Source organism: Coenobita brevimanus, chromosome 16 (assembly GCF_032717465.1).
Source record: "Coenobita brevimanus isolate Jiangsu-jjx chromosome 16, ASM3271746v2, whole genome shotgun sequence".
Classification (NCBI taxonomy): Eukaryota; Metazoa; Arthropoda; class Malacostraca; order Decapoda; family Coenobitidae; genus Coenobita; species Coenobita brevimanus.
Genome location: NC_136969.1, coordinates 9,816,711 through 9,842,705, shown reverse-complemented (window position 1 = coordinate 9,842,705; position 25,995 = coordinate 9,816,711). Strand labels below are relative to the sequence as shown.

General features: G+C 40.7%; 3 protein-coding genes across 4 annotated transcripts in view; all 3 read right to left on the bottom strand.

Annotated features, from left to right (window-relative positions):
- LOC145391053 (uncharacterized) overlaps positions 1-25,995 on the bottom strand; it is a 47,596-nt gene that overhangs the window by 3,607 nt on the left and 17,994 nt on the right. The window contains exons 1-3 of one of the 2 annotated variants that reach the window (XM_080265785.1): positions 8,240-8,356; positions 6,733-6,832; positions 6,328-6,457 (exon numbers count right to left, since the gene is read on the bottom strand). In XM_080265785.1, the coding sequence (XP_080121911.1) occupies positions 6,328-6,457; positions 6,733-6,832; positions 8,240-8,330 (321 nt within the window). In that variant the 5' untranslated portion in view covers positions 8,331-8,356. Of the gene's footprint in view, positions 1-6,327; positions 6,458-6,732; positions 6,833-8,239; positions 8,357-25,995 lie in introns of those variants that run through there. The other variant, XM_080265786.1, reaches the window with a different exon arrangement.
- On the bottom strand, positions 8,395-25,028 carry LOC145390859 (putative glutamate receptor). Its single transcript, XM_080265599.1, has 6 exons — positions 24,983-25,028; positions 10,871-11,029; positions 10,573-10,663; positions 9,506-9,806; positions 8,925-9,152; positions 8,395-8,420 (listed from the first exon to the last, which is right to left on the bottom strand). The coding sequence occupies exons 2-6, from the start codon at positions 10,915-10,917 to the stop codon at positions 8,395-8,397; spliced, it is 693 nt and encodes a 230-aa protein (XP_080121725.1). The 5' UTR covers positions 10,918-11,029; positions 24,983-25,028.
- Positions 11,928-13,717, bottom strand: LOC145390858 (uncharacterized). The gene is made up of 4 exons (XM_080265598.1): positions 13,567-13,717; positions 13,171-13,287; positions 12,303-12,538; positions 11,928-12,054 (listed from the first exon to the last, which is right to left on the bottom strand). The coding sequence occupies exons 1-4, from the start codon at positions 13,672-13,674 to the stop codon at positions 11,928-11,930; spliced, it is 588 nt and encodes a 195-aa protein (XP_080121724.1). The 5' UTR covers positions 13,675-13,717.

The window sequence follows — 25,995 nt, the reverse complement described above, 5'->3', positions numbered from 1 at the left end:
ATCTCTATAGGGATAGAATGAGGATCGAAAGGTTTGCCTGAGGTGATCAAAGACCAACCGAATTCGCCTCATTTTGTCAGTGTTGTTTGCATTTGCAGGGTCATGAGCATCATAAAAATGGAGGCGACTTAGAATTTGTTGAAACCGATTACGGCTCATCACTTGACCAAATATGGGGGTAAACATAACAGGGTCCCTAGTCCAGTAAGCAGGAATTCTATTCTTTCTTATACTACCCATCAAAAGGACAAGGGCAAAAAATAAAAACATTTCTGGAAGGGAGACAGGGTAATCATAGATCATTGAATGCCTACTCCTTGTTCCCAATCTTTCACTTTCTAGGCGCTGGGCGCTTGCAAACAGGTTTGTTTGATAAACGATCTGATCCACGATGCCTCACTGAAAAACAGGTGGAAAAAATCCAACCTAGTGGAATTACTGTGAATACCTGGTGCAATGCAGCCAGATCGCCCTTGCTCAGTGAAGGGGTGAATGAGGGGAGAAAAATCACTCCCATCCTCCCAATCCCACGACACAAATACCTCGTCCCCATCACCGCCTTCGTCTGGGTTGGGAGGAGATCCTGGTTGGGGAGGTGGGGGAGAAGGAGTACGGAGGGCTTCCCCACTGTCACTCCTCTTCCCTCTGCCTTTACCCTTTCCCTTTCCCTTACCTTACGGCCTTGAGGAACATTAGGGGGCTGTGGGGATGAAATAGTAGAATATTGAGGAGCAGAAGACGTGCTGGGGAGTGGTTCCTCCCCACCTTCCCCCTCCATTACCACATCACTTGCTCTCTCACGCAACCTAGCTCGACCACGTGTTAGGGGATATTGGGGAGCATAAGACGTGCTTTGGAGTGGTTCCTCCCCACCTGCCCCCTCCCTCACAACCCCACGTGATAAGGAACGCACCCGCACTGGCCCACGTGATCCACTCTGCCGTCTCACACAATGTAGGGAGAGCAATGACTCACTCACGTCACTCTCACTTTCCCTAATCCCAGGACTTTCCATTTCACTTCCCACTCCCTCCGCTTGACTTCCTAGCTCCCCAAACAGAATGCTAGGCCCATACCTGCTCATACGACGTGGTGTGCGCTCTGGGCCACGATGTGTTATGACCTCCCGTCCATACCACGTGGCAGCACGTCCCACAGCTCTGTCCTCGTCCTCGTCCTCGTCCTCGACCTCGAATTCTCCTTCCAAAGCACGCTGGGGATAGGGATAGGATATACCACGTGCCTTCTTTGCCTCCTGCCCCTCTCTAGCAGCACGGTAAGTCACGTACTGCCGCTTCCTGGGTGACGGAACTTCCTCGTCACTGCTGGTGGTTTCTTCCTCCTCTGGCTGCACATAATCTTTGTCCATCTCCTCGTCATCCAGTGGGGAATCACTGTAGCCGGTAAAGGTGTCCAGGGCGACTTGAATCTCGCTGTCTGAGAGACCTCTCTTAGCCATGTCTGAGCAGGACCATGGCTACCAGGTGAGTGGACGAGTGGCGGGCTAGCACGGGTCGCGCGGGGTCGCCGAGTGTCCCCGCCTGGTGGCAGGTAGGGGAAGGTCAGGCGAGGGTACGTACCACAAATCAAGCACGAAATTTGAAAATTATCGAAATTATGCACATTGCAATTGCACGACGTACTGGTACGTCGCCGGGACTGGCAAATGCAAATCGTTGCAACGTACCCATACGTCGTCGGGACGGGGCGGGTTAAGGATTTGTTGAACATAGAGGATGGAAGTGATGTGAATATAAGTGGCTGGGGAATGGGTGGGAGAAGGAGGGGGGTGAGAAGACAGGAAAAAATCAGTAGGATAGAAGTTGTGGAAGCAATGAAGAAAGTTAAATTGGGGAAAGCCCTAGGAATTGATGGAGTGTGTGGTGAAATGTTGAAGCATGGGGGAGAGATAGTAGTAGAATGGATGTGAAAGATGTGCAGATTGGCCTGGGAGGAAGGTAGAGTTCTGGAGGATTGGAAGTCAGGTATTTAAGAGTGCTGTGGTGGGGCATGCAGAAGAGGTGTGTGGTGTGAGACGTGTGGGTGGTGGTGTAAGAAATGGAAGTGAATGGTGGTGCGAGGAAGTAAGTATGGCTGTGGCTGAGAAGAGACGTGCATATGAAGTGTGGCTGCAGAGGAAGGATGAGATGTCATATGAAAGGTATAAGGAAAGGAGGAATAGAGCGAGAAGGGCTGTGCGTGATGCTAAAGTGGCAGCAGATGAGAGGTGGGGTAGGCGGCTGACAGAGAATTTTCAACAGAATAAGAAAATGTTTTGGAAGGAGGTGAAAAGGGTGCGAAAGGGAGAGTCTGGGAAGGAAGAACGAGTAAAAGCAGAGGATGGAAGGATGTTAATTGAGATGGATGCAGTAAGGAAGAGATGGGCAGAGTATTTTGAAAGATTGTTAAATGTAGAGGAGGAAAGGGTGGGTGAGATTGTGGCGGATGGAAGGGTGCAAGGAATAAATGTGTTGGGAGAGTTGAATGATTCTTTGATCACGAAGGAGGAAGTGGAGAAGGCAGTAAAGGAGATGAAAACAGGGAAAGCTGCAGGTATGGATGGGTGTGCTGTGGAATGCCCGAAGGGTGGTGGAGTGACTACTGTTGACTGGTTAGTAAGATTGTTGAATGTGTGCTTTGAGAAAGGTATGGTGCCAATTGACTGGGCAAGTGCTTGTATGGTCCCGTTGTATAAAGGCAAAGGTGATAAGTATGAATGTACTAGCTTTAGAGGTATAAGTCTCTTGAGTGTTGTAGGTAAGGTGTATGATAGAGTGTTAATTATGAGAGTTAGAGAGGGTACAGAGGGAGTGATTGGTGATGAGCAGTGTGGCTTTAGGAGAGGGAGGGGATGCATTGATCAGGTGTTTACTGTGAGACAAGTGTGTGAAAAGTATTTAGCGAAAGGCAAGGATGTGTTCTGGGCATTTATGGATTTAGAGAAAGCGTATGATAGAACTGATAGGGAGGCTTTGTGGACTGTTTTAAGATTGTATGGACTTGATGGTAGGTTACTAAAAGGGGTGAAAAGTTTTTATGTAAATAGTAGAGCGTGTGCAAGAGTGGGAAATGCTGTGAGTGATTGGTTTCCCGTGAGAGTTGGGCTGCGACAGGGATGTGTGATGTCGCCTTGGTTGTTTAATATTTACATGGATGGTGTTGTAAGGGAGGTGAATGCAAGAGTTTTAGGTGGAGGTCTGAGTCTGGTGAATGTTGATGGTGGAGAGTGGAATCTGAAGCAGCTGCTGTTTGCAGATGATACTGCACTGGTGACTGATTCAGAGGAGAGATTGAGACAGTTGGTAGAGGAGTTTGGAAGGGTGTGTGAAAGGAGGAAATTGAAAGTAAATGAGAATAAGAGTAAAGTGATGAAGTGTACGAGGTTGATAGATGGTAGGGGGATGAATATAGTTTTGAATGGTGAGTTGCTTGAGGATGTAGATTGTTTTAAATATCTAGGGTCACATGTTGCTGTGGATGGAAGAATAGATGCAGAAGTGAAGTTTAGAATAAATGAAGTAGGAAAGGTGCTGGGAGGAATGAAAAAAGTGTCTAAATGTCGATCACTTAGAATGGATGTAAAGAGAAGGCTGTATGAGGGTGTTGTGGTACCGACTGCGTTATATAGGGCTGAAACATGGAATATGGGTGTAGCAGAGAGGAAAAGTTTGAATGTAATGGAGATGAGGTGTCTGAGGAGTATGTGTGGAGTGACGCGCATGGATCGGGTGCGAAATGATGAAGTGCGAAGGAGAACTGGAGTTGTTCGGGAGATGGCTGGTAGAGTTGAGCAGAGGGTGTTGCGATGGTTTGGGCATATGGAGAGAATGGATAATGAGCGATTGGTGAAAAAGATAACTAGATCTGATGTGAGAGGTGTAAGGCTGAGAGGAAGACCACGAATAGGATGGAGGGACAGTGTGAAGAGAGCGCTGGATGCGAGAGGGATGTCTGTTGAGCAAGAAAGAGTGGCTGTGCGTGACAGAAATAAATGGAGAGAAATTGTGAATGAATAAGTGATGACGCAGCCCTGAGGGGATATTCTCCCTCATTTGGTCTGATCAGCTAGTCAGGTCAGGTGCGGGTAAGGGGATGGGTCTGTTATGATGTGGCAGGGGTAAACCAGTTCTGCTGTCGGGCCCTGCTGCAGATGTCACTGATTGCATTGCGCAGTTGACCCTTGTGCGGTGTGGTGCTGTGAGGATCTGTCCGTTCTCCCCTTTGGGGCTAAGATGCGAATGAATGTGTTTGAAAGGATGAGTAAATGGGGAGTGTGTCGTCCTGTCTCGGCTGACTCCCTTTCCTTGGGGGAAGCAGCCTAGGTATATAGATAGATAGACAAAGGAAAAGGGGAAAAAGAAGTGTGTGGTAATCATAGGGGCATTTGTCTTCTTAGTATAATAGGAAAAGTGTATGGTGGGATACTTACTGACAAGAGTTGGGGAAATAACAGAGGGGTTAGTTGGAGAAGAACAGGGAGGCTTTGGGAAGGGAAGAGGTTGTGTAGATCAGATATTCATTCTTAGATCTTTAGTGGAAAAGTTTCTAGAGAAGGGATACAAGTTGTATGCGGCTTTCATGGATTTGAAGAAAGCATATGACAGGGTGGACAGACTAGGATTGTGGAAAGTATTAAGAATATATGGAGTAGATGGGAAGCTGTTGAATGCTGTGAAGATTATGTATGATTGTGCTAAGGCTGCAGTGCATGAGGATGGTCAACTGAGTGAATTTTGCTCTTTGAAGGTTGGGTTGAAACAGGGATGTGTCATGTCTCCATGGTTGTTCAATCTGTACAAGGATGGAGTAATAAAAGAGGTACAAGGTAGGGTAGTGGATGTTGGAGTGGCCCTGGTGAGAGAGGGTAGTGTTTGGAAACTCCCTGCCCTGTTGTTTGCAGATGATACTGTGTTGTTGAGTGAAGACGAAGGAGAACTGCAAGGCTTGGTGGATGAATTTAGTTGAGTGTGTAAGAAACGGAATCTAAAGGTGAATGTAGGGAAGAGTAAAGTGACGGTCTTTGAGAGAGGTGAAGTCAGTCACTGTCAGTGAATGTACAGTGAATGTACAGTGAGGTTGAATGGTGAGGAATTGGATAATGTGAGTACGTTTAAGTACTTAGGTAGTGTGATGAGTAAGGATGGAGGTTTGGAGGGTGAAGTGCTTGTAAGGGTACAGCAGGGAAGAAAAGTTGCTGGTTCCTTGAAAGCAGTGATAAGAAACAGGGAAGTGAGCATGGAAGTGAAAAAGTTACCACATGACAGTATTGTGATACCAACTCTAACGTATGAAGGTGAAGCTTGGACGTTGCTGGAAGGACGCAAGTCAAGAGTGAGAGCAGTGGAAATGAGTTATTTAAGAGGAGCCTGTGGATGCACATGGAGAGACAGGCTGACGAATGAGGACATAAAGGAACGTTGTGGTGTGGATGTGGATTTGATAGGAAGCGTTAGGAGGAATACACTGAGGTGGTTTGGCCATGTGGAGAAGAAGGAGGGTGAAAGACTGACGAAGAGAGTGTGTGTGAGTGAGGTGGAGGGAGGGAGAGGGAGGGGGAGGCCGAGGATGAGATGGGGGAATAGTGTGGAGAGGTATATGAGAGAGGGGTGTGTGAGTTGGGAGCAGGGCAGTGAAATGGCGGGGAACAGGGCGACGTGGAGGCGATTTGTTTGTGGCCACCCCGAGCGAGATTGAGGCGCCTGGCAATAGATAAATAGATAGACACTCAGATAATGACAGTATAGACTAGTTCTCGGAGGATGATGTGGAGATTCATAAACTTTGTCCATAACTTCTGTGTCTATCCAGCACCCACAGACAACTGCCATAACACTTCAGCATAGGTTATTTCAGTGTACCAGATATGAAGTCAAGTTCACTATGATCCCACAATAAGCAATGGGAAGATGTGGGGGTAGTGTGTAAAGGACGTGGACATATTCGTAATTATAAAAGGCAAATTATACTGTAGTCTTTTATTTTTGTCCGAAATACCTACCTGAATAATTAAATGTGACACAGTACATATTTACCTACGAGATATTGAAAGATGCTAATTACTCGATTCCATACACCCAAGTTTTTCACCACTTTACTCCAGTGAAGTATTTTGTTATTTATTTTCTTAAGCTTGCTCACTGTCGTAGTAAAAGGGTTAATAAAAGCTATGTTCAGCCTCCCAGATAAAAAAAAAAAAAAAAAATCTCTTGAACCGAAGAAAATCATCTGGGTGTAATGATAAAATGCAATATCAGATTGAGGGGGATAAAAGGTCCAGTGAGGTAAATCCATCCTATTTTCAGTAAGGAAGTTACTATCATGGCTTACCCAAAGACTGGTGAGTGAGAGAATGGTGGTGACAGTGATGACCCTGGATGGGTTCTTGCACATGCTGGAGTTGTGTTCTGAGTACTTCATCCATCTATCGTACAACCCTGATTCCACCAACGTGTACGATCTAACCACAAAAAGAGATGTTTATATGTCTGTAAGTGAAGAATAACTCGCTAAGAAAAATTAAAGGTGAAATACTGAGCTCTCGTCTGTTCTTCCAAGTCATCTCAGGGTGTGTATGTATGTACATATGTAAATTTATCATATACCCAAAACCATACTGTGAAACAGACCAGATTTTAAATAACTGTTACGTTTATTTCTATTTTTAAGGATTATTCTGCAACTATTGTTATTTGTCGTTCATTACTGCTTATTTTAATAACCTGAGGCACTTACAACTTATTAATCCTCGGTAAAAAGAGGCTGTTTTTCTGAGTCACCATGGCCAGAGGGGTGGTTGCGTAGACGCTCCGTGAAAGGTAAAAATCACAACGACCTGCAAAAAGAATTACTAGGTATTATTAATTCATAAGCGTAGATATATTATTAGTAAACTACTGAAGTGTTTCTTTTACGGACTTACATGATGCTTCTTATTTTGAAATGCCAGGCAGTGTTTCATATTTGCCTAAAAATCGTTTTTAATTAATAACCACCTTGCCTCTTGTCAACAGTCGTTTGTCCCTGAACTCCTCATTTCTGTTATATGCGTCAGTGTCAATGTCTTTCTCTGCTTCCTGACATTATTTTCTTTCAAGTGGAAATTGTAACAAGAGGAGTCGTACCACCTTCACTGCTCCAGCACTACTCAAATAGTTTATTTTAATAAAAGCACAATTTAGAGGTAAAGGCTTTTATTTTCTCCCTCAGTATGGTCCTTTAATGAACCAGTTTGTCAGGCGTAGAAGCCCTGATAACATATAAGCCGTGTTTCTGTCGTCCAAGCTGGAGCTTGGGATTCGAAGCGCGTCTTGGGGCGCTTGGTTTCTGTCCGCAGAAACAGTCCAGGATATGTAGAACCGAAAAATTACGTGCCAGTCGCAAAGTAAACAGAGAGATTCGGCGAAGAAGATCTGACGAATATGCAACTTACATGTAGCCCTTATTTGTGCTGAATTGGCTCTATATATCGTTAATATTAGGCACCTGCATCCTAGTTTTATGTGCATAGTGCTAATTTCAGGATAATTATCATTTACGTGTCCTTGCTGGAAAATCTCACTCTCACCAAACTACACCAAGACTGCTCCCGACAACGCTTGGGTGAGATACGAAGACGGTCTTGGTTTCGATGACAAATGCTTGGGCCGACAAAAACGGGGCAGCTTAGTTTCACCTGAGATGGCTTCGAATCCGACCCATCATCTTGGACGACAAAAACGCGGCTTTAATCAATTCCAACTGATGACAGATGATGGGAAGGGAAGGGGAGTTCTCAAAACTTCCCCTCGTGAAATATTCAGTCCGTAGTGAGTATCTTCCTTAATGATCCATACAAATTCAAAACAATAATTCTGTTAACATAAATAACCTTATTATTTTACTCAGTAAAGAAAAGTCTTAGTGAAAGCCAGTTTATATTCCATGACTAACGTGACATGACCAGTTCAACAGCAGCTTGTGTGTGTGTGTGTGTGTGTGTGTGTGTGTGTGTGTGTGTGTGTGTGTGTGTGTGTGTGTGTGTGTGTGTTTGTGTGTGTGTGTGTGTGTGTGTGTGTGTGTGTGTGTGTGTGTGTGTGTGTGTGTGTGTGTGTGTGTATGCTATTTTAGAATGACAGCAATTAAATATTATTATGGCGTTGGCTTGGCACTGCTATGATACACTGATACATTCTAAAATACAGATAACTAAAAATATATTAAACATACATAATTTCAGTAACTTTAGTAATCATATTACAACCTGTAAGAGAAAAGCTTTTGGGCAGCAAGTTGATAAAGTTCACATTCCCGTCAAAGATAACGTGAGTGGCAGCGCGCACGACGGTCTCCATCCTGTTTTGTAATTCGATGAACTTGTTGTAGGTGACCCGGTTTGTCCCCAAGAGTTTCCCCAGTTCATGAAGTGGTCCTGATGTGGCAGTCTGAAAAGGATAAGGGTGTCAAAAATTTTCTATTTTACGATATCCATTTATGGGATTTGGAAACACGAGTTTTTAGTATTTCAAAAATAAAATAAAATAAAATAAAAGGTACATGTACATATCTTGCAGAACATTTTGGTTATAAATCAAACATATCAAAATTACCGATGACCCATTAGTTAATGACTGAAAATAGCATCAGGAACTTAATTACCTATCCAAATCATTGATCCAACTCATAAATTAATTTGCTGCTTTACAGTGTTTGAGAAATTGTATATGGCAAAAAAGAAAAAAAAAACGTTTTTAATAGACAGAAAGTGCTGTAACCTTAGGGCAGGCTCTTACTATGATATGAATTTGAAGAATAGTTTAATCATTTCAGGCAAAACTGATATGCTTGTTTTTTTGACGCCACAGTTAACTAAGAGCATATCAAATAAGTATGGCATTATAGACAGCCAATTAGATACGCTTAATTTTTTATTATACTGAAGAAACAACCACTCACTTCAATATATTTAATGATCAAAGTGTCTGGAACAACAATTATCCCAACATCAGAGTTGTCAAGGACGTCCTCAAGTCTCTGATAGGGTTGGTCTATGTATCTGACTGCCAGGAGGGACATGAGGTTGCCGACGTAGCCCTGTGTCAGCACCATTATCATCAGCATCCACACCCCCAGTATCACACGATCCCACCACCACCGACTTTTAGTACTCTTTATATCTGGAAGGCAGAATTTAGGCAAGAAAAAGATATGGATCACCAAAATATTTGATGGCCTGTTTCTATCAGTTTTGTTGAAATAAAAGTAGTGGTTACAGTAAGCTGCCACTTGTGAAATGAAATTAAGCATCATCTAACACAAGACAATGGTTGAGCACAGTGAAACTTTGTGGGCGAAACAACTGGATCTTTTCATATTCTCACAAAGAGAGATTGACTAATTCAGAAGATAATAAACCTGAATGATGACTCCATTAACTCAGCCGTTCCGACATAATCTAATCTCTCAAAGTCGCTCCAAAGTCAATCTAAATTTACTCAGTGTAAACCACAACATAGCAAACACTGGTTACCTTCTTGCAAAAGAACTCGCACACAATTGAAGGTGTTGGCATCGGTCATGCGTGGTTCTTTCATATGAGTGGGAAGGTAGAAAGGCAGAAGCAGCATTACAGCGCATACTGTCCACAGTGTTGTCAGCACAGCCACCCAAACCTTTGGTCTAAGAGGCAGCAGGAAGCCCCACGGGTCCACCTCAGGTAGACCACGCGTAGCGAGAATTAGATAATTTCCCATAAACACAAATGGAGAGTAGTCTATCCACTGGCTTCTGATTATATCCAAGAGAAATGGTCCGGGAGTAAACTCCACTTCCTGAAATGTGTTTTTATAAAATATAGGAAAGAACAGTAGAACAATATATGTCGGGATATATTCTATAAAAGATTGGCCGTTGTCACGTCATACTACGATGAGTAATTCGTGAGAAGGCTCACAAATCGTTTTCTTGACTCAATGTATTTACTGCATTGATCACGTTTTGTTATTTCAAGAGAAATTGTCAGCGAGCTAAATATCTGAAAGGGAAACTGACAAAAAAAAAAAAAGTTTGACCAGTTGATGTCTATGCGAAACATGAGGTTCGAATTTTATGTACGAGAAAGTACAACTACAGTACAATGCTGAAAGCCGTGAGGATAATTAAACTCTGGAATCTACCTAAGATACGGCTGCTTGTAGAAAATAATAATAATAATACAATATCATAAATTGCAGGTCAACAGAAACTGGTTATAGTAACAAGTATAAAACATCCGGAGCGAGCGAAAAATAATGTTAAAAGGAAATGTTCAAAATTTATAGGTGAGAAAGACGCTACTACGTGCCCTAAGCCAGAGAGTATTAGGTGCACAGATGCTATATATACTCTAGTTCTAACTTGGCCCAAAATTGACATTCCATATTGAGAAGTTTGCTGCAATAAGATATTAGTACTAGAAAAGGACGCTAATGGGCGAGCAGTCTTATTAAAAGGACGGAAGGGCTAACATTGTCTTTTTCTGCCACCGAGCTTCGTAGTATAATCTGCAAAAGGACGAAAATCTGAGCCAAGTTGAGGTACACGAACTATAGAACTGACCTCACGTGTAATAAGTCCCATCATTCCTGTCCAAGTCCCATCGCTCTGCAGTAAGCCCCAAGTCCTGTCAGGGGATCTCACGTAGGTGTATCTGTCAGAGGGACGTGATTTAAGCACCTTTGATGATAATGTATTATTATCCATATCAAAAAATAAGTCGAGAGGATACGTTCACATTCATATTTTATTTTTGCTAACTTAGAGCAAGTTGTGCAATCAACCAGAATTTATTTATCAAAGCCAAATATTTCCAGTCAAACATAGAGTGTATTAAACCAAATGCACATTAACAGCTCACGTGAAGTTCATGATCGTGGACAGCATCTCCATAACGTTCCCCGCCATCCCCCCGAAGGTGAGTCGTTTGCCCTCTGGTGCCGTGGGGTCATCTACTGTAAATGCCACCTGTGCCACTAACTCCTCTGCTGTCACTAGCACGTGTGGCCGGTGTGGGAACCTGCGGCAAGATGGTGTACGGTATAGTGTTCACTAGTAGTGTCACTTGGATTAATTATATTCTCTCAGGCAATGCATTTTTCAGTCTGACGGCATGATTATATGTTTGTGTATTACACACAAAACAGAACCTGGACATTATAAGCTTTTGTTTTCCACTATCAGTTGTGCTAACTTTCTCCAGTTAAATAAAACAACCACGGTGATCCAGCATGTTCTTGCGTAATGCTGGCATAGCCTAGCCATACAGATCGTTCAGAATGATTAACATTCATGGTTAGTTAAGTCTATTTAGATTCGAGAAAGCTCTTTATTTACAATTAGGTAAGCTACTGTCTATACTTTTTTTTTCTCTCTATAACAGGTCCTGAAACTCTCATTTGCTCATCTTGATTCCTGAGTTATAACAACAGATCAACACTCGAATATGATGCTAGTCATGAAAGGTGATATGGGAAGGATGTAGAGCTGTAGTATTGTTTTTTTTTTTTTCTGCCAAAGACCTATGTGAAACAAGCTGCAAAACGACGAACGACTGGTCATAGTTACGGTAAGAGAAAAAGTAGTTATTATATATTCAAGCACACTTCAGTCCATATAGACCATTTAGGTCGCTGACGTTGGTTCGGTGTCATTTAGGTCCAAATACACGAATTCAGGTTTAGTTTTTTTCCCATTTTGGTAATTTCATCCTTTCACAATATTTATTTATTTATCGTCTCTTCCCTTGTAGGAATCATGAGATCTTGCATCATCTCTTATGTAGTGTGCGAGTCGGTAATTTCCGGGAATGTAGTAATAAGACACGTTACCATGCAAGATTTCTCATGTATGCAGTTCAGTGTCTCTGTGTTACAGCAGTGTTTTACAGGATCGTTGTCGACACACAATGTTTACCGTCAGAACTTCTTGGGGAAAAGATCTGGTGGATAGGTGAAAGTTAAACGTTGATCAATAGTCCATGACGCCACTTGTATTGGTGAGGACTCTGGGTCGGTGAACGGCAGCCATGAGAACACTTTGGTTCTGTTGATAAAAAAGCAATCCGTCCGTTAATTAATACTCAGAATTATCGATATTTACTTTGTGTTCTGGTACGGTTGCAACCAATAGGATCACATACTCGGTTATTTATGAATATGTTAAATAATAACGTGGAAAACTTGAAAGGCTCCGACCATTTCACTGGGTTTCAAAACTCATTGTTTATACCCTCGATACTTAAAATGGATCAGTATTTATATTGGCAACTGTATACGGATAATATTCGTTACCTGAAGACTGGCAAGGTATCATCCACAACAGCAACGAGAGAAGTGGTTCGTGAGAGAGTCCTGTGAAGGTGGGGAAGGTTCTGGAGTTGGAGGAGAGGGATGCGAGTGAATACGAGCAACTTTGTTTTTTTGACAAGCAGGAGGTGGCTCTTGAAGGAGGACTCAGCAAAGGCGGCGAGGAAGGCTGGGTCATCGCTCACCACCACCATCGTCACGCACCACAACGCATCACCAAACTAATGGTGCCAACATGAATAATATCAAGAAACTAATAGTGCCAACATGAATTATATCGCAAAGCTAACGGTGCCAACATAAAAAATGTGACGAACCTAACGGTGCGAACACGAATAATATCACAAAACTAATCGTGCATACATAAATATCAGGAACCTAATACCAACAAGAATATAATCACGAAAGTAATGGTGCCAACATGAATAATCGTCTGACAGCGAAAAGACCATAATACTCCCCCTTGACAATAATTTACACTCATCATATATTTTGTAAAATCCTGGCTTTGCTTAAGTCCCTGATGTGTCGTCACCCTAAGTTCTCGTCGGTGGTCCAGGAATTGTAACATGGATATCTCGGTTGTGGGCCAAGTATACTTCTGAGTACATAATGCTACCTCGTAGGAATACTTGATGAATAAACTTTTTTGTCTGGTTCCTTCAGCCTGAGGACGTCTTTTCTGTTTCATGCCGGCTACAGCAGGCAAAAGGGAAAAGAAAGGTGTCTACAGGAATATTATTAATTAGCGGTTTTTTGGTTTTTTATGCGTGAATATTTTCAAAGAACTCTGAATTATTGCCTCCAGAGAAGTTTCTTCACCCTAATTCATTTACATGCCGTGGCCACATACCTCTCGAGCTGTGGCTATAGTCTGTGAGAGCTGTTCGTATGTCATGCTGGTGTTTTGTTCACTAGTCTTCACCTCAAACACTCCAACTCCCCAAGGAACATATACGTGTGCTAGGTCCTGAAAGAGAACACAAAATGATAAACCCTTCCCATTCTTCACAGTTGAAGCAGCAATAAGCATAACTCGAACAATAAATTAAACATATTAGCTGCAACTACCACAATTTTGATTGACTTTGGGCAGACTTTGGCTTATCTAGTTCAGTAGCACAGTGAATTAAAGCCGAAAATGTGAATACTTGTATCGTAAAGGAGAAACTGACCTAATGTCTAGCTTGACCCTATCAGCCTCTTCTGTTGACGCTCCAAGCAATTTTTACATTATTGTCATGCTTACTTGCGTCATGGATATCGCCCATGGGGAGCCATCTGTCAGCAGTAGGACAGAAAAGTGAGAACACCGCTCTGTGGCCAACATGTCATCCAGTGGCAGGCGGCTGTCCATTGATGCTATGCTCGTGGCTAATACGAGGGTGGATAAAAGCACACTTGTACAGTACTGTTTTTAGTACAAGTCCTGGCGTATTTGTCTGGCAATATGCACCAAAATCAATTCTTTATGTACCAATGTCTTCTCTATTCTGCTTAAAACTGCCTGTAGCCAAAATATTAAAAAAAAAAAAAAAGTAACACAGCGGAAAAAGTACGGAAAGAATTAAGTTGTCAATCAGTGATTACTAATTGGCGGGTTTAGGTTTCATAGTTAATGTTCGTTGTATGTTATAGCTCAGTTAAATCAGAAACTCTAACTACGAGTAACTGTGTAGTTATGGATAAGCAAACCTTCAAAAGATCACAGCTCCCTAGGGTTGCTGTGGCTTGAAACATCCGATAATCCATTATTAATCAGAATTTTGAGTACCTCTTTCTTGACATCGTAAAAAGCAATCAACTGAAATAATTAAATACAACAAAATAACTTGATATTTGATGATGCTCATATAACAGCTTAGATCAAAATGAAACGTTTTTTTTTTTTTTTTCCCTGTACTTCAGTCTGCATGCCTGTGATGTGATGTAGGCGAGCATGGACCAGGAGGCAGGTGGCCCCCAGGCCGAGCCATAGTATCCTCGCAGTAGTCGACATCATACCACCAACACCACCACCGAGTCACGTCACGACCAACACCACACACCTCCACCGCCACCACACGTCACGACCACCACAGCACACGTCCGCCACCACCACACGTCACGACACCTACGTAATGCCTCTACCACTGCCGAAATATGTTACGAGCACTGTCGCACACCTCCACCACCACCGGATTTATTTCTTAAACAAACTTTCACAATAACACTTCTTAGGCCACTAAGAAACTGTATATCTGCTCCTCCTCCTGCATCAGGGTAAATATTTTGCATCAGGAATAACAGACATAATTCAGCACTCATCTTTTTTTATCCGCTCTTTGAGGAAAAAACAATAACCATAATTTTTCTCTCATGACCTGGAGATTTGTTTTTTGAGAACAAGAGGTAGGAGAAAATTTTTGATATATGCCGCAAAAGCAAACCCCAGTTAGGAGAGGGAGTTGATCATAAGTTTGTGAAGTCAAATCCTGACCAACAACCAGGAAGCAAACTCGATCTGTGGTTTATGCGAGTTCATCTTTATCTTCTTCACGTTGATGAACATTTCCTGGATGAGGAAAGTTACTTAGTTGTATTTCCTCCCAGGTCATGTGTATCCGTAAATACAAAACTGTCATACGAAACTCAGACTTCCCTCATCTTCCAAGCACTGTTACCAAAACGTACGTCAGGGTGTCTGATAAGTTTCCTGACATGATATTCGAATGAAAATGGACTTTATTCAGTGTTGTATTTTTATTATGATATTCATTACACATTAATATTTATGCCACAGCATATTACTCCTACACCGTTATGTAACAAAAATACTTACACTGTTTAGAAATATGTTTTTATTCCGTTAATTTCGTGTACATCAAATCAATTTCGCCTGGGAAACCTTTTAAATATGAAGCAGATGAAAGAGTCTGGTTAAAAATTCTAGCCAAGTACAAAAAATTACTTTATCACCTATCGAAAAAGCACAAAGAAGTCTGAAGCCTGTAATACCAATTTTCCGAGGAGAAAAAAGCTAATACAAGAACATTTGGTATGACACATGAAATACAGATTGTTCATAACTTTCCTAACCTAGGACAACATACATCATCGTTCTGAAAGAGATGAACAATAGCTTCTCAGTATAAAGTAAGTTCTTAAATACCTGTTGTAAGCATTATGCCATGTACTTATTAAATACGTTGTGTCTTGAAAATCTCAACGAAATCGTGGTTTTGGGATGTAAATGCTTACTTAAGAGCTCATATAACTGAGAACACAAATGAGATCTCTCATCTCTTACCTCACTTCATTCAGCTGTTTGCTCTGCTCAGCTTTGGGTAACAAAGATAATATTTAGCACAGATATCACACTTTTCTTCTCTTACCAAGATGAATTTACATGAAAGAGAACTTTATCTTTTCCTTGTCTCTTGCTAGTTTTTCTCTACGAACGACAACGAAATTATGGCACGTGATGTGTTGGCAATACATGATCTTGATACAGAGAACCATTTCACTCGGATGCCATATATAAGATTCCTGTTTAGTTAGCATTTGTTTGGTTTGGCAGGGAATGTTTCAAAACTGAAGGAGTTTGCAAAGTTACTTTGAATGAATGTTGATTATGAGTACTTCAACTTTACGTTTACGTGAAACTCAGTAATACCTGTACAGATCAGGGTACTTGTCTGGTGTATTCACCGTGATAATGGAAATTTGTTTGTATTGCTCTGAGATTCTGATAAATATAACTCATCATTGTGCAATGCTATGGGATAGAAGGCTGTAATACAGCTGTTAATTGCTTTGCAATTATTCCATTTACTAGATCGGCCAGTGCGGTGCCTGTTCTCAACGTGTCCCTCCTGCTTCCACCGCCTGAGCCACCTGCAGACAGTGGTGACGCTAGACCCGGTTACCCTAGCTATGGCACGAGCAGACAGGCCCCCCATCCACAACCAGATGAAGTTGTTGCGTTCTGTCAGGGAGGTTGGGCGTGAGGGCCACTGTGTTTCCATTTTCTGTCTAAGAGAGATATTGAACAATTAAATATAAAATAGATCTTTATCCTCCTGGTTACTTTGCGTCATGTGTAGGACGTACGATTTGTAGTTACTTTTGTTTATGTCCTACGCAAAAGGGACATTACTTTCACTTCACTCCTGTTGCTACTGGACATTTTATTAAGTACCAGGTTATTAGCAAAGTTTTTGATGAAGGCTATTTATAAAAGTCATTGAGTTTGGAAACCTCTTTTGAGTTAAATATCTTCTGAATGTAGGGACAATATATAAAAATCCTGAACTATATTTGGATATTGAGAGGGGGTTTGGATACTGGTAGTAAGTTTTGGGTACTGAACGGCAGGAGGCGTGTAATATCTTTCATTCATAGGCACTGTTCGGCAATTTTTTAAAGTCCATAATCTTTTTACTAATAAGGCCCATCGTTAAAAAAAAAAAAAAAAAAAAAAAGAGAGAAGAAAAGAAAGTCTGCAATATCGATCGTAAATTGAAGTCTGCCTAGGATGGACTGTGCCTAGATTTTCACTGGTTCTCTGCTTCACATCCCGAAAAAGACACACGAAGCATCCTAGTAATCTCTCCACCCCATGAAAGGTATGGGAAAATGTAACAGGTTAATGAAGTATGAGCATAAAACAGCAATAGGGTACAAACAATATGAGTGGATCGAAACTGGTCAAGAAACAACAGTACCAAGTCCTTATGCAAGTCTTTAAGCACCAAAAACAATTATCAAAGCATCCCCCAAGAAAATTATAAAAAGAAACGAACCGCAGAGCAACAGAAACAAATATCTAAGTAAGAGAAACACACCTATAAGCAACAGAATCAAATCTCTAAGCAGCAGAAATAAGTCTCTATGCAACAGAAACAAACCTCTAAGCAACAGAAAAGAATGTAAACAACAGAGACAAACCTCAGAGCAACAGAAATAAACCTCTAAGCAAAAGACAGGTTGGTACTTATAAAGAGGTAAGCTGACACAACCGGGCTACTTTATCACACACTCTCAGGCTCTGTGTTACGGGTTATGAAGGAAAAATGATCCATGGGTACCACAAACATCACTTACTCTTTGGAGAAATGAACTGTCCCCACCAACTACCTAAGCAAGGAAAATATGTCTAATGGACAATAAAAATTAATAAAAAATAAACAGGCCTAATCAAACAAACACGTTATTCAACAAAAAAGACATTTTAAAACAAGTAAGTCTAAAGCAAAAAAGATTGTCTGGTAAAACGAAGCGTATGGAAGCAAAAATGGATCTTAAAACAATTAAAGCAAGTCTGAAAGCAACAGAAAAATGCCCTAATCTAATCATAAAACCAAAGATACCGATGCCACTAGCCGGTAATTTGTTTTGCTTGTTCCTTTTGACCAAGAGATATTCGCTGTGTTTTCATGCTGTCTCAAACTTAGTGATCTATAAACACAAAAAACGTCAAAAGGTAATTTAATAATTACCTTCGCGCAAAGTTGTTTCGTTCGGTCAGAGAGGTCGGTTGTGGCGACCGCTGTGCTTTCATGTTCGGTGGCTGAAACTTACGGATAAAAAAATATAAGAAGGGTGGACACTATCTTCATCTATAGCTATGAGTATAAGGTGGTAAAGAATTAATAAACGTCTCCCCGATAAAGATACCTTGCTCTGTCAGTGGGGGTACAACATGACAAACAGGAACGCGTTACCTCATGACTAATAACAACACGGTACAATGTCACTTACAGCAACATGGTACACTATTATATCACCGACAGCAACATGGTGTTATTTCACTAACATTAACACGGTACCATATCACTAACAACAGCACTGCACCACATGACTAATACAGTACCATATGACTAACAGCAACACAGTGCCACATGACTCACAATCAATGAGTAGGGGAAGGTGAGGCTGGAATGTGATCTCCAACAGCTGAGGTCTGAGTGCTGACCGGCCTCCTGAGGCCCTTATATAAACGATGAACACCTTTCCCTTCCCTCTCACCACACCAGGCAGTCAGTACCTTACCCTCCCCTCTCACTGCACCACCCAGTAAACGCTCCTCCCCTCTCACCACATCAGTCAGTGAACACCCCCTCCCCTCCCACTATCCTGTGACAGTTTACCTACTCCAACAGATCAGCTAGACAGATCAACTAAAGCAAGTAGATCAACTGGGTTACTGGGGAAATGTCCACATATTTTCATGATCATCCTCCCATTAGTGTTATATAATTCCCTGGAGAGACAGACACAGACAGACAAGTGTGACTAAATATTCCTACCCTCGATGGTAGAAGATATTGTCAAGCAGAATATAATTTTGCTGCACGTGTATACTTAGGTCACTAACTTCACTCCATAGGCAGTGGATTATGAAAAAAAAAAAAAAAAACACTAAACTTTATTAATATATATCCTTACACAAGCGGTAAAAGTGATACCCATGAGAATACACTGCCCTGAGTGATACTGGAGACAACTCTTATACTTTGCCATTTGTATAATTTTATATATAATTCTAATTTATGAATTAATTTAAGTGATTGGCATGAACTGCTTTCCTTATCTAACTTAAAATGAAGTACGCAATTTATGTGAAGAGCGTTGTCAATAACGGTGATGTGTGTGGTCAGTGATGGTGATAGTTGTCTGTGTCTTAGGTGGCCACCTGACCCTATTGGCCCCACCTGGCTCCATCACACACCAGCTCCATCACCAGCACGACCACAGTCACTGTGAACCCATACCCAAGCACCGCAAACATGCCCTGAAAATTGCTAATACGGGATGTAGTTGAGTAATCCTTTCATTAATGGACTAAACTAATAATAACCCTTTTTCACTGGTAGTCAGTTCTTACGACGTCACATATATATGTCTATAAAAGACCTATTAAAACAATTATTTATTTCGAACTGATCTTGAGACCACGGTAGGGATTGAATTATTTTTTACTATCCATTCTCTTGCATTGTCTTGACGTTTAATCTACCCTTACACTCAGATAATGTCAGTAATAGAATAGTTCTCGGAGGACGATGTGGAGATCCATAAACTTTGTCCATAACTCGTGTGTATCTCCGGCACCCATCGACAACTGCCCTAACACGTCATCATAGGCTACTTAAGTGTACCATATATGAAGTCAAGTTCACTATAATCCCACAATATACCATGGGACCATGGGGGGTAGGATAGTGTCCACAGTACGTAGCCAGATTAGTATTAATAAAAGGCAGGTTTTATTGTGGTCTTTTATATTTATCCGAAACACAATCCTGCATAATTAAATGTGATACAGTACATATTTACGTACGAGATACTAAAAGATGCTCATTACTTGATTACACACACTCAAGTTTTTCACCACTTTACTCCAATTAAGCATTTTGTTACTTATTTATTTTTTTAAATTTAAATACTCTCGTAGTAAAAGGGTTAATGATTGCTATGTTCAGCCTCCCAGATAAATAGAATCTCTTGTTAACCGAATAAAATCGTCTTGGTGTAATGATAAAATGCAATATCAGATTGAGGGAGATAGTAGGTACAGTGAGGTAAATCTACCCTATTTTCAGTAATGAAGGAAGTTACTATCATGGCTTACCCAAAGACTGGTCAGTGAGACAATGGTGGTGACGGTGATGATCCTCGGTGGGTTCTTGCACATGCTGGAGTTGTGTTCCGAGTACTTCATCCATCTATCGTACAGCCCTGATTCCACCAACGTGTAGGATCTAACCACAAAGAGACACTTATATGTCTGTATATGAAGAATAACTCGCTAAGAAAAATGAAACGTGAAATACTGAGCCTTCGTCTGTTCTTCCACTCAGGGTGTGTATGTGTGGTTATATGTAAATTTATCATATACCGAAAACCATACTGTGAAACGGACCAGACTATAAATATGTGTTAATTTCTTTTTTTAAGGATTATTCTGCAACTATTGTTATTTGTCGTTCATTATTGTTTATTTCACTAAACTGGGGCTCTTACAACTTATTAATCTTCGGTAAAAAGAGGCTGTTCTTCTGAGTCACCATGACCAGAGGGATGATTTATTGCGTAGATGCTCCGTGAAAAGTAAAAATCATAACGACCTGCAAAAAGAATTACTAGATATTATTAATACTAAAGCGTAGATATATTATTAGAAAACTACTGATGTGTTCCTTTTACGGACTTACAAGGTGGTTATTATTTTGAAATAACAGACAGTGTTTTACATTTGCCCAACAATCGCTTTTAGTTAATTTCCACCTTGCTTCTTGTCTACAGTCGTATGTCCCTGAAATCCTCATTTCAGTTACATGCGTCAGTTTTAGTGTCTTTCTTTCCTCCCTGATAATATTAATTACAAATGGAAATTGTAACAAGAGGAGTCGTAACATCTTCACTCCTCCAGCACCACTCATATAGTTTATTTTAATGAAAGCACCATTTAGGGGTAAAGGCTTTTATTTTCTCCTTCAGTATGGTCCTTTAATTAACCAGTTTGTCAGGCGTAGGAGCCCTGATAACATTTAATTTATTCTTACTGTTAACAGACGACTGGGTAGTGAAAGGGAGTTCTCAAAACTTCCCCTAGTGAAATATTCAATCCGTAGTGAGTATCTTCCTTAATGATCCATGTAAGCTCAAAAGAATAATTCTGTTAACTTAAATAACCTGACTATTATACTCAGTAAAGAAAAGTCTTAGTAAAAGCCAGTATATATTTCATGGCTAACGTAATATTACCAGTTCAACAGCAGCTTCTGTGTGTGTGTGTGTGTGTGTGTGTGTGTGTGTGTGTGTGTGTGTGTGTGTGTGTGTGTGTTTTCATGCTATTTTAGAATGACAGCAATTAAATATTAATATGTTGTTGGCTTGGTACTACCATGATGCACTGATACATTCTAAAATACAGATAACAAAAAATATATTAAACATACATAATTTCAGTAATTTTAGCAATCATATTACAACCTGTGAGAGAAAAGCTTTTGGACAGCAAGTTGACATAGTTGAGATGCAGGTCAAAGATGACGTGAGTGGCTGCAAGCATGACGGTCTCAATGCTGTCTTGTAATTTGACGAACTTGTTGTAGGCGACCCGTTTTCTCCCCATCAGTTTCCCCAGTTCATGCAGTGGACCTGACGTGGCAGTCTGAAAAGAATAAGGCCACCAAAAATTGTCTACTTTACGGTATATGTTTATGAGATTTGGAACACGATTTTTTAGTAACTGGAAAAAGAAAAGTACTTGTACTGTAAATATCTTGCAGACAAATTTAATTATATTTCAAACATATGAAAATTACCGATGACCCATGAGTTAATGACTGAAAAGAGCATCAGGAACATATTTACCTATCAGAATAATCGATCCTACTGATTAATTAATTCGCTGCTTTCTAGTGTTTGAGAAACTGTACATGGATTAAAAAAAAAAAAAAAAAAGTTTTCAAAAGATAGAAATTGCCGGAACCTTAGGGCAGCTTGCTGCTATGATATGGATTTCATGTAGAGTTTAATCATCATTTCATGCAAAACTTTTATGATTTTCATTTTTTGACGCCACAATTAACTAACAGCATATCAATTAAAATATCGCATTATAGACAGCCAATTAGATACTCTTTATTTTTTATCATCCTGAAGAAACAACCACTCACCTCAATATATTTAATGATCAAATTTTATGGAACAATAATTATCCCAACATCAGAGTTGCCAAGGACGTCCTCAAGTCTCTGGTAGGGTTGGTCTATATATATGACTGCCATGAGGGACATGAGATTGCCGACGTAGCCCTGTGCCAGCACCACCATCATCAGCATCCACACCCCCAGCATCACACGATCCCACCACCACCGACTCTTAGTTCTCTTTAAATCTGGAAAACAAAATTTAGTTAAGCAAAAGATATGGATCACCAAAATATTTGAAGGTCTTTTTCTGGCAGCTTTGGTGAAATAAAAGTAGTGGTTACAGTAAGCTGTCATTAGCGAGATGAAACTAAGCATCATCTAACACAAGACAATTGTTCAACATCATGAAACTATGTCGGTGAAACAACTGGCTCTTTTGGTATTCTCACAGAAAAAAAATGACTAGGTCGGAAATTAATAAGCCAGGATGCTGCCTACATTAATTCAACAGCTCCCACTTAATTGAATCTCTGAGTCCCTCCAAAGTTAATCTAAAATTACTCAGCGTAAACCACAACATGACAGTCACTAGTTACCTTCTTGCAAAAGAACTCGTAAACAGTTGAAGGTGTTGGTATCTTTCATGCGTGGTTCATGCATGTGAGAGGGAAGGCAGAAAAACAGAAGCAGCATCAAAGCACATACTGCCCACAGTGCTGTCATCACAGCCACCTAAACCTTTTGTCTAAGAGGCACCAGGAAGCCTCATGGGTCCACCTCAGGTCGACCACGGGCAGCGAGAATTAGAGAATTTCCCATAAACACAAATGGAGTGTAGTCTATCCACTGGCTTCTGGTTATATCCATGAAAAATGGCCCGGGAGTAAACTTCACTTCCTGAAGTGTATTTTTTTTTTTATTATTTATAATGAAGAACAGTACAACAATCTATGTCGGGATATATTCCATAAAAGATTGGTCTGTACCACGTTATACTGTGATGAGTAATTCGTGAGGAGGCTCACAAGTCATTTTGTTGACTCAGTATATTTACTGTACTGATCACGACTTGTTATTTCAGGAGCAACTGTCAGCGAGCTAAATATCTGAAAGGGAAACTGACAAAAAGAAAATAATAAATGTTTGCTCAGATGCCGTATATGCGAAACATGAGGATCGAAATTTATGTACAGGAAAATACGAGTACTGTACAATGATGAAAGCAGTAGGAGGATAATTTAACTTTGGAATCTACCTAAGATATGGCTGCGTGTTAAAAGAAAATAATGAAATAACATAAACTGCAGGTCAACAGAAACTAATTTTAATGACAAGCAGAAAAATGCGTAGTGAAAAATAATGTTAAAAAGAAATGTTGAAAACTTATAGGTGAGAAAGACGCTACTAAATGCCCCAAGCCAATACGCATTCGGTTAACAGATGCTATACATACTCTAGTTATAACTTGGCCCAAAATTACCATTCCATACTGAGATGTCTCCTGTAATAAGAGATTAGCACTAGAAAAGGACGCTAGTGATAGAGCAGTCATATGAAAAGGAGGGAAAGGGTAACATTGTCATTTTCTGCCATCAAGCTTCGTAGTATAATCTGCAAGAGGACGAAAATATGAGCTAAGTTGAGATGAACGAACTATAGAACTGACCTCACGTGTAATGAGTCCCATCATGCCTGTCCGAGTCCCATCGCTTTGCAGTAAGCCCCAAGTCCTGTCAGGGGATATCAAGTACGTGTATCTGTCAGATGGACGTCATTTAAGCACCTCTGATGATAATATAACATTTTCCATAGAAAAAAATTAGTCGAGAGGTTCCGCTCGCATTCATATTTTATTTTTGCTAACATAGGGCAACTTGTGCAATCAACCAGCCTTTATTTATCAAACCCAAATATTTCCAGTCAAACATAAAGTGTATTAAAGCAAATGTGCATTAATAGTTCATGTGAAGTTCATGATCGTGGACAGCATCTCGGTAATGTTCCCTGTTGTCCCCTCGATGGTGGGTCGTTTGTCCTCTGGCGTCGTGGGGTTATCTACTGTAAATGCCACCTGTGCCACTAACTCCTTCGCTGTCACTAGCGGATGTGGCGGGTCCGGTAACCTGCGGCAAGATGATTGTACGGTATAGTGTTGACTAATAATGTCACTTTGATTAATATATACTGTCAGGCAATGCATTTTTCATTCTGACAGCATGATTATATGTTTATGTATTAAACAAAAAACAGAACCTGGACATTATAAGATTTTGTTTTCCAGTATCAGTTGTGCTAACTTCATTCGGTTAAAGAAAACAACCGCGGTGATCGACCATGTTGTTGCGTAATGTTGGCATTACTTAAGTCCATTCAGATCTTTCAGAATGATTAAGATTCCGGCTCACTTATGTCTATTTAGATTAGAGAAAGCTGTTTAGATACAATTAAGTAATCTACTGTCTATACTTTTTTTTTCTCTCTCACTTGTCCTAAAACTCTTATCTGCCCATCTTGAACCCTGGCTGATAACAATAGATCAACACTTGAATATGATGCTAGTCATGAAACGTGTTATGGGAAGGATGTAGACCTGTAGTACTGTCTTTCTCTGGCACTGACCTATGTGAAAGAAGCTGCAAAATAATGAAAAACTAATCAGAGTTACGGGAAAATAAAAGTATTTACTGTATTGTATATTCAAGTACACTTCAGTCCATCCAGACCATTTCCGTCCTTCACTTTTTTCAGTGTCATTTAGGTCCAGATACACGAATTCAGGTTTAATTTGTCCCATTCTGGTAATTTCATCCAGTCAGAATATTCCTTAATAAATTTCTCGTCTCTTCACCTACAGGAATCATGAGATCTTGCACCATCTCTTATGTAATGTGCGAGTCGGTAATTTGCGGGAATTCAGTAACAATAATACAGATTATCATGCAAGATCTCTCACATATGCAGCTCAGTGTCTCTGTGTTACAGTAGTATTTTACATGAGCGTTGTCGACACTGAAAGTTTACCGTAAGAACTTCCGGGGAAAAAGATCTGGTGGACGGGTGAAAGTTAGACGTTGATCGATAGTCCATGATGCCACTTGTAATGGTAGAGATTCTGGGTCGGTGAACGACAGCCATGAGAACACTCTGGTAAAAAGCAATCCGTCTATTAATTAAACCTCAGAATTATCGACTATTTACTTTGTGTTCTTGTACGGTTGCAACCAAAAGGAGAACAAGGTCAGTTATTTATGAAGATGTTAAATAATAATGTGGAAAACTTGGACGACTCCGACCATTTCACTAGTTTAAAAATTCCCTGTTTATAGTCTCGATACTTAAAATCGAGAAGTATTTATGTTGGCAAATGTATACGGATAATATTCGTTACCTGAAGACTGGCAAGGTATCGTCCACAACAGCAACGAGAGAAGTGCTTCGTGAGAAAGTCCTGTGAAGGTGGGGAAGGTTCTGGAGTTGAAGGAGAGGGATGCGAGGGAATACGAGCAGTTGTGTTTTCTAGACCAGCAGGAGGTGGCTCTTGCAGGAGGACTCAGCGAAGGCGGCGAGGAAGGCTTGGTCATAGTTCACCACCACCATCGTCACGCACCACAACGCATCACCAAGCTAATGGTGCCAACATGAATAATATCACGAAACCAATAGTGCCAATATAAATTGTATCACAAAGCTAATGTTACCGACTTAAACAATATGACAAACCTAACGGTACCAACACGAATAATATCACAAAACTCATCGTGAATACACAAATATCAGGAACTTAATGCAATCATGAATATTATCACGAAACTAATGGTGCCAACATGAACAATAGTCTGACAACGAAGGGACCCTAATACTCCCCCTGACCACGATTTACACCAATCGAATTTTGTACAAACCTGGCATTTGCTTAAGTCACTGGTGTCTCCGTGCCCTAAGTTCTCGTCGGTGGTCCAGGAACTGTGACATGGATGTCTCGGTTGTGGGCCAAGTATACTTCTGATTACACAATGCAAACTCATTGGAATACT

Bases quoted from the DNA above. Each gene is read 5' to 3' on its own strand.
- LOC145390859 (XM_080265599.1), bottom strand. From the start codon at position 10,917: ATGGCGGGGAACGTTATGGAGATGCTGTCCACGATCATGAACTTCAC. The intron at 9,807-10,572 runs GTCAGTTCTATA...AACACATTTCAG, and splicing joins TGGGACTTATTACACGTGAG to GAAGTGGAGTTTACTCCCGG. The intron at 9,153-9,505 runs GTAACCAGTGTT...TCTGCCTTCCAG, and splicing joins GCGAGTTCTTTTGCAAGAAG to ATATAAAGAGTACTAAAAGT.
- LOC145390858 (XM_080265598.1), bottom strand. From the start codon at position 13,674: ATGGACAGCCGCCTGCCACTGGATGACATGTTGGCCACAGAGCGGTGT. The intron at 13,288-13,566 runs GTAAGCATGACA...GTTCTCTTTCAG, and splicing joins GGGCGATATCCATGACGCAA to GACCTAGCACACGTATATGT. The intron at 12,539-13,170 runs GTATGTGGCCAC...TGGCACCATTAG, and splicing joins CTATAGCCACAGCTCGAGAG to TTTGGTGATGCGTTGTGGTG.